Raw genomic sequence first — 8,009 nt, 5'->3', positions numbered from 1 at the left:
CTTGTAAGGTTTTTGGACGGAGATTAGCCTTAGTGTTCAATCTCTCAAGGCGTAGGAGCTAAATCTTAACATTTTTGTGGGAATATGTGATTCCTAATGGTGGTTATCATGGGATTGCCCACTTGTGACGAGAGATCAGTGTGCGTGCGGGCTAACCTAGCTAAGTAAAAGGCATCGGACCCATCAGGCAACGGTAATGAGGATTGGGTTAGGACCCTGTCATCTTTCGCATAACCAATGATAATCTCCAGGATAAGTAGCTTAAGCTTGAGCCAACAAACAAGATGAGAAGATGGTCTTTTACCTTGATTTGAAGATCCAGACATCTTCTCTTCTTGTACCTTCACCACCTTGAGTTTGACCTGATGTGTGTTTGGCCCTTCCTGATTCTTTAGTGTTTGAGCTTGATCGGTAGCTTTTTCAGAGAGAGTTTAAGTGAGGGAGAGAGTGAAGCGTATAGTTGTAGCTGGTTACTTCTCCCCAGAAAGTTCCTCTTATGTTTATATACATGAGTGCATTGTGCATCAGGGGCCAACACCTGGTTGGAGAGGGCTGCCCCGATTAGTGCAACTCAACAAGTTACTATAGCTGCACTATAGCAACCGACCTACTATAGCTGGTATTGTAGCAGCCATCTACAGTTTAGACTGTAGATCAAAATATCCAACAGTTCCATCATGATTTTCCCTCAATCCGTGGCTTTCACTTTCAAATTGGATCTTGTCTGGTTGCTTCTTGTTCTCATGGAGGCTTTCGAATCCTAATTTGCCATCTTGCTTGTCGAGGCTTCATGAGAAGGTTGTTGCAATTACCACTGCCTACATGATGACGACTCATGTACTCATTGTTGTTGCACCTGTAGACAAGTTTGCGGCGATAGAACAGATCTTCAACACGTACTTGGATGAACGAGCAACCTTGTTTAACTCTTTTCGATCACATCAAACCTGTGAGTTGACGCGTCAACAATGGCTACATCAATAGCCACCACATAGGCTGTGGTAACTGCATGAACTTTCTTGCTGTCTCTAGCAAACTCGATGGGCAGTGTGGCAGTGGTGACTATTTTCTTGAACACGTCATAGTTTGATCTAGACCTTGTGGTTGGTTAGAGTGGGAGAGACGACTTCGTTAGGGGCCAAGGAGGGGCACATAGCATCAATGAACTTGTCGGCGGTGGCGTTTGCTTGGCCACCATGATGAAAAAGGGATTAGTACAATTGCAATGTTCCGAACCTTGGCTATTGCTACTTGACCATGATGACAATAGGGATTAGTACAATAGGCAATGGTTGAGGGATGATTCAAGAAGATTTGCTGCTTTTCAGTGAGATGCTTGCGGTTTGGAGGCATATGAAGGTGGTCATTTGCTTAAATTAGGGGATGCTACATGAAGGTGTAAGGCCAAGAGAGTTTCGTTGGTATCGTGCGGTGGGGTGCAAAACTGGTTAGCAGTCACATGTGACAACCAACTAGATGATCTTCAACTAATACGAATACAGACACAACCTAAGCCTGATAGTGCCTTTGCCTCATCCCCTTCTCAGGCTGACTGAGACGATGTACTCCACCACCGCCAATCACATGTGTACTATGAACAAGGGGACATGTAAGACGAAGACCAAGGCCACTGCTAAGCTCCGATGGTTCCGACATGGCTCTCAAGGTTGTGATCCCCATGGCAACGGCATACCAGAGCCTAGATCACAAGACACTGGCTATCAACGCGATCGAGGATCGACATGCTGGGCTATGTCGAAGTCTACTACAACTACCTGGCCAATGTGGCCAAGACGGACGTGTTCGCCAAGGATGGGTGGAAGAAGATGGACTTTAGCCGCATTGAGGTCGCTCACTACCATGGTCCAAAGGATAACGATGAGGAGGACAAACTCGAGAGTGCTCGAGTTCTAATTTATGTTTATTCACTTGTATGCTATCTATGCTATTGTGATATATACAAACGCTGCACTAAGCTATGTTTGGCGTTGATGGACTTTTTGTTTGCTTTGCTACAATGTAATTGGTGTTGTTGTTGTTGCATTGCTATGTTCTTAATTGTTTTTCATTGCTTGCTGCGAGCTGATGAGGAGGTGCTTTGTTTGCCTAAACTTAAACATCACGCTTTCAACATTAGGGTTTGCACTAAAATTTTGTCTATTTGTCTACCAACTCCATATGTCACTTGGTTTTGTTTGTGAACAGTAGAAGGAGAAAAGCTGGCTTTAGAATTGCAAACGACTTACTATCTATCTCTGCACGATCCAATCAACACGGATAGAGGCTTGTCAGTGAGCTGCAACTTCAATGTGATGTCAGCTTAAAGAGTTGGTGTCAACCTCGTGACTGGGCTCAAGCATAGACTAGGAGGCCCATAGCTACGCAAGGGAAAAATTAAGCAGGCAAAAGCTAGCAGCGGATCACAAAAGCTCGTATTGTTATGTGACAATTTTCTTTTCATTTACAAATGGATGAATAGATGCATAATATTCTCTAACATATATCACTATCATAATTTTCACTTACCTCATCAGGACCAACTGAAGACGCCGCCACCGCACCACCATTTCAATTATGCCGCAACGTAGCATATCGGGGTTCAAACTTGATGTCGTTAAGTTAGGTCCGAGTCTCTCATTTTGGGTGGGCATAAGGAAAAATACGTCGCATCCTTTCAGAAAATGTGGATCCTTTACCGCATTGAATTTTCTGAAAGCCCCACTATTCTTAAGGTGACGCTGCAGGTGGTTATCCTTGTCAAAGGGCAACAACGGCTCAAATCGAATCCTCTAATACAAACTCGAGTCACTTATTTTGGGACGAAGAGAGTATAAAAGTACCATCATAGTTAAAAGTAGGGTCCACATTTATTTTTAGGAGCATCATTAGCTGAGTAGGCGGGGAAGGAGGTAGGCCAACCCAAGCTCAATGGCGGCGAATCAGCAATCGACCCGCTCGGAACCCTAGCCTATCCTCGCCCGCCCGCCATGGCATGCCCTCCTTGCCCGCCGTCGCCGCTCGCCAGGGTGCGGCTCGACGACGTGGCGCCCCACGACGGCGCGGCCGCCCCAGGCTACGCGCGCGCCGTCGGCGCCCTCGCCGCCTCGCTCGCCCGCCGCGGCGCCGCCGTGCTCGAGCTCCCCGCCGCCGACGCGGCCGTCGTCCGCTGCGCCCTCGAGTCCGCCCGCGCCTTCTTCCGCGGCCGCCACGCCGCCTACCTCTACCGCGCCGGGAGGTGTGCTTGCTCACAACCCTATCCGCAGCCTACTTCGTCTTCGATTTGACTCAGTAGTTTAGATTCCGGTCTGGCACAGCGCACAAGGGTGAAAGTCTGAGAGAGCTGGCTGACCATACACAACATTCCTCAACATTCGGAATGTTGCTCTGTTTCCTCTGTTTTCAGCTCCGGAGTGTGACTGAAAATAGAATGGTGATGGTCACATCTGTTTGATTACTCTAGCATTTGACTCTGTTAGTTAACTGACAGATGTACAAGAATTATTTTTGTGGTCTATCAAAACATAATGTACAAGAATTGCCAGTATTAGCATATCACTAGTAGATTGTTATGAAAAGGGAGCTGCCAGATCTTAGCTAATTAGGTCACTGCTCTGCACATGTTTTTTTTCCCTCTTCTGTCAAATTAGGCAACGTTTTGCGGCTAGGTTCTGATATGTTTTGGTTATTCTATTCTATGTCAGGACTTTGGAAGATGGAGAGTTGTCCCCTGCTTGCATGGCTGATGCTTTCAGATGTTTGGGCAATGCAGCCCGTGCCGCCCTCTGTGCAATAGCACGGCACCTGCGCCTACGTACCGAGTACACTTCTTGCCCTTTATCCCCTCGTTGAATTTCTCTTATAATTGATTAATATGCTCTTCACATTCCCAGAATTCTACTGGCTAATAATCATGCCCTGTTATCCAGCGTATTCAACCAATTACTTGATGATACTCCACTGCCGATTAACGAGGTCTCCTCATCAGAGTTGCTGGTGGCATATTCTCATGAACAGCTCCAAAGTGGTCAGACACTCATGGGATGTCCCAGCAGGTCCTCAATGCCTCAAGTTGATAGGGGATTTGTGACGCTAGTTGCTTCCGATTATCCAGGAATTGAGGTAACAAAATTCTGCTCCGTACACCTATTTAAAATTTGAATGCAGCAATAAGAGTATTTGAATCATGGCTACTTTACTTTTGGTTAAATACACTACCGTTTTCCTATGTTTACTTCTTGTTTTCTCCTTTTGTACTGTGTCCAACTGATTCCAGTCTTATTCGGTACAGTTCATCTGCCCAAGTCATAATTGTTTAGTGTTTGTTTCTTTGGTATAGGTTTGTGACCCAAATGGCCATTGGTACCTAGCTGATGGGGTTTCAGGCCCAAATAATCTATTGCTTCTGACTGGAAGGGCCCTAAGTCACGTTACTGCTGGTCTTTGCCCAATTTCCCAGTACAGGGTCACTAATGAGAATAGGTCAGAATTATGAAATGCTGGAACGTCTCACCATCTCATTTCATATACTTTTTTTTGGGATTATACTCCTTGTGCTCCTGTACACATGAATTGGCCATCTAACCACAATTTCCTTCTTGTAGGGCATCACTCACCTTTAGGTTGGTGCCTCATGCCAACGCTATATTGGATTGCTCTCCAATTTTAGCTGCTGGGCATTGCATACGACAGGTGTACCAACCCATACCTGCAAGCCAATTTATGGATGATTCTTATGCTGAAGAGCATGCTGTTTCCAGTCACCTGGAAGAACCTTCTGTAAGCATAAGTTCGAAGCAACATAGTTACTGTAGCATGCATGTTCTAGATAGTCAATCATCCAGTGGTACATGAGAGCTGCCACAGCTCCGAAATCTCTGAGAGTAGGAAAGTACTACACCGACAAGAATTGGGTGTTCTGTGCATTTCATTTCATGTTCATTTATTGCTCTGAATTTAAAAAACTTCTCTGAATTTTAAAAACTTCCCATATTTAACTAATTTTCAACTGCAGGAATCTCAGGGTAATTTTGTTAGTGACCCATCGCTGAGAAGTGTCCTGTCAGACCCTCTGTCGTAAGTTGTTCCTTGTTGGATGTAGCTGTTCATCACAAACTTGTTCACAACATATACGTAGACTGCCTTATTCTGCAATGTCTTTTTTTATGAGTTCATCGTAAGTTTAATGGGAGCAAGGGAGGGACAAAATTGCTTAATATGAATGTTCATAGCGTTCTGTTTCTCCAAACCAATGTTACAGATCATCTCATTATTCAGCATCGCAGTTGCTGATTTACTTGATTAATGCAGTAATGGACTTGTCTGTTTTCAGTGGGGCTTTTCTTGAAGATGCTATGGTTCTCCAATGTGGGCACTCATTTGGCGGGGTCATGCTGAAGAAAGTCATTGAAATGGTATGCTTTAAAAATATCATTCAGCCTTTCTTTTAGTTATCAATGTTCTGGTTGTAGATTTGAGAATAAAGGTCACACTTTCCTGCAAATTGCAGTCCTTAATGTTCTGTTGGCTACCTACAACTGTAGTTAACTGTTATATTCTTAGTACTTATGCTGGCACTAATTTTTCTAACTCATCCAATTTTAGTATTTAGTAGACATCCAGAGAGCCATAGTAATAGATAATCCAACTGGAACTTGCTGAGAAGAATAGTGCCTTTTCGATGAACCTTCTCACAGCAAAGGCATACTTTAGGATACAGGCCTGAAATAGTATCTTTTCTGTGTGCTGCAATTCCAGTCTTTTGGATGTCACCAACCAACAAATTGTTTCTTTTTATCACTGTAATCAGGCTAGATGCACCATTTGCAATGGAGAAGTTGACCCATCCTCCTTGTTTCCTAATCTCGGTATGTCTCTGTCGTATATTTACCTTCCTTATTAAGACCAGCATTAAAAATGTTTCACCTGCTCACTTATGATCGACAGTGTTCTGTTATGAATAGCTTTAAGAGCAGTAGCCACGGTGGTGAAGATGGAGGATGACAGGAGACTGTTTCATAACGCCGCTCTTCGGAAGCGCAGGAAAGATGTAACCGAGCATACGGATGTGCTGAAGCGGACTGGGAGTAGCAAAGTGTGTGTACAATCCTTTGAACATACACCTAGTCTTTTACGTCCTAGCATCATACTGTTTGGATAGTTATCGTCTTGTTTTCTCAGGGAAACAGTGAGCTTGCTCTGGATGCTGAAAGCCCGGTGGCATTCAAGGGAGTGCAGTACCCATTTGTAGTGGGCGAGAGGGTCCTGATCATGGTACACGCAACACATTGCTCTGCTGAGAGTAAAGTGAAGTCGCAAGAGCAGTGTGTTCTGATTACTATACGCTTGCAGGGGAACAAAAGGACGCCCGAGAAATTCGTCGGGAAGGAGGCAGTAATCACTTCGCAGTGTCTGAATGGCTGGTAAGTGCATTCGATTCGTTCTCTTTTCTGCAGCTCACCCAGAAGTAGAACCTGCTGCGCTTGGACTAAAATAAATATTTGGATTGCATCGCACAGGTATCTTGTGAAGGCGTTGGACAGCGGAGAGAGCACGCGGCTGCAGTACCGGTCGCTGAAGAAAGTGCCGGAGCTGCAACTGCAGACGCAAGCGAGGCTGCAGCCCCTGGCATTTCTCGGAGGCAGACAGTAAGAGATGGCGATGACGGATCATGTGTGGACCATAACCACCGCCCAAGGTGTCGGTCAGGTAGGACGAGGAAGATATGGTGGTGGTGGTGCTGCAGCGTGCAAGTTGTGTAGCAGTGGATCTTAATTTCGTTTCCTTGTGTGTATAGCTAGGTAGGGCGCTCCCCTTCCCTTGTTCGAAGGCGAGATCAAAGTAAAAGTCTGAGAGTATGAAATGAAGTCATGTGCCTGGCTTAGGGTATCCACTATCAGGCCATGCGATGCGACGGCTGGAGTAGTAAGCGACCTATGTTTGTGCGTCAAGTCGGTTCATCTTTGAGGCCCTGTTTGGTTTGTAGGTTTTGCAAAGGAACTTCGTAGGAAGTGCGAAACGGAGGAAAGGAAGCTGGAACAAGCGTTCGTAATGGAGGAAGTGCCGATTCATATCCTCTGGAATACTGTAGTGTGATGCTCATTTGAAGGGAAAAGAAAAATCTACTCCGATCTCTGGTTTTGGGTCATTGATATTTGAAAAATTAAAATTGTTGTAATGAAACAATGTGGAAGTATAGATATCTTTGTGATAATTTCCCTGCTATGTGGGTATTTTATCTAGAGACCACCACAAGGACATTATTAGTCTTAGTTTTTTTGTGCTATTGAACATATTGTGATACTATGTGAGCACCCCTTTCCCTCCATGAAAACGTCTCTATCTGCGGGGCAGGAAAAAAAATGCTTCAAACTGCAGGGAAAAGGATCCTACTGATTTCTCTAGTTTATTGTTTTTTATATTTGTATATCTGGACGCGGAACACGTGCATACATTGTTTTTGTGTCGTTCGTTAGCGATGGAACATTTGTTGCAAAGCAATTTATCTCGGAGGTGATTACAGGGATATAGTGTGCATGCATGTGTTCATAGGAATGCATATATCTGCGAGCGTTTGTGTATGTACCGTGCTTTTTGTTTAAGGCAAGTGTATGTAGTGCACTAAAAAGAAAAGAGTTTTTTTTAGGGTTTTATTTGTAGCGATGGGCACTTTCGGCCCACTAAGGAAATATTAGGGATCTATCGCAAAAAAAAGAGGAAATATTAGGGATGTACCGATGGCTCACTCTCACTACCACTACTACGTCTCCACTCTCCAGTACCCGTCAGTACTGTTGGCGGGAATCCTCTTACGCCGCCGCCGCCGCCGCGGCCATCGTCCCGCCTCCCTCCGCCCCTCCCCCTCTTTTAAGAGGCATCCCTCCTCCATCCCTGGCGTCCCGCCGTCACAGCAGGAGGCCGGCGGCGAGCATCACCAGGATCCCAATGTGAGTTTCTAGATCGGCATCTCCTCTGTTCTGTTCTGTGCTGTACATGTTTTCTTTTCATCAGTA

General features: G+C 45.1%; 1 protein-coding gene across 4 annotated transcripts; it reads left to right on the top strand.

Annotated features, from left to right (window-relative positions):
* Nucleotides 1-2,889: 2,889 nt before the first annotated feature.
* On the top strand, nt 2,890-7,123 carry LOC125515656 (RING/U-box superfamily protein). 4 transcript variants are annotated; one of them, XM_087529303.1, is made up of 13 exons: nt 2,892-3,235; nt 3,702-3,818; nt 3,927-4,119; nt 4,337-4,479; nt 4,602-4,776; nt 5,012-5,073; nt 5,330-5,411; nt 5,807-5,864; nt 5,961-6,091; nt 6,178-6,270; nt 6,349-6,419; nt 6,516-6,705; nt 6,798-7,123. In XM_087529303.1, exons 1-12 carry the CDS (start codon nt 2,988-2,990, stop codon nt 6,646-6,648), a joined length of 1,506 nt encoding a protein of 501 aa, XP_087385429.1. In that variant the 5' UTR covers nt 2,892-2,987; the 3' UTR covers nt 6,649-6,705; nt 6,798-7,123. The 4 variants fall into 4 exon arrangements, with proteins under 4 accessions (XP_087385431.1, XP_087385430.1, XP_087385429.1 ...); XM_087529302.1 differs by having other exon boundaries at nt 6,794-7,123; XM_087529304.1 differs by lacking the exon at nt 6,798-7,123 and having other exon boundaries at nt 2,891-3,235; nt 5,961-6,093; nt 6,516-6,659.
* The last annotated feature ends 886 nt before the right edge of the window (nt 7,124-8,009 follow it).

This window comes from Triticum urartu, chromosome 6A (assembly GCF_056163025.1).
Source record: "Triticum urartu cultivar PI428250 chromosome 6A, HENAU_Tu73, whole genome shotgun sequence".
Taxonomy (NCBI): domain Eukaryota; kingdom Viridiplantae; phylum Streptophyta; class Magnoliopsida; order Poales; family Poaceae; genus Triticum; species Triticum urartu.
The sequence above is the reverse complement of the archived record's forward strand: the minus strand, read 5'-3'. Positions and strand labels throughout refer to the sequence as shown.

Bases quoted from the DNA above. Each gene is read 5' to 3' on its own strand.
- LOC125515656 (XM_087529303.1), top strand. From the start codon at position 2,988: ATGGCATGCCCTCCTTGCCCGCCGTCGCCGCTCGCCAGGGTGCGGCTC. The intron at 3,819-3,926 runs GTACACTTCTTG...CCTGTTATCCAG, and splicing joins CACCTGCGCCTACGTACCGA to CGTATTCAACCAATTACTTG. The intron at 5,074-5,329 runs GTAAGTTGTTCC...GTCTGTTTTCAG, and splicing joins GTCCTGTCAGACCCTCTGTC to TGGGGCTTTTCTTGAAGATG.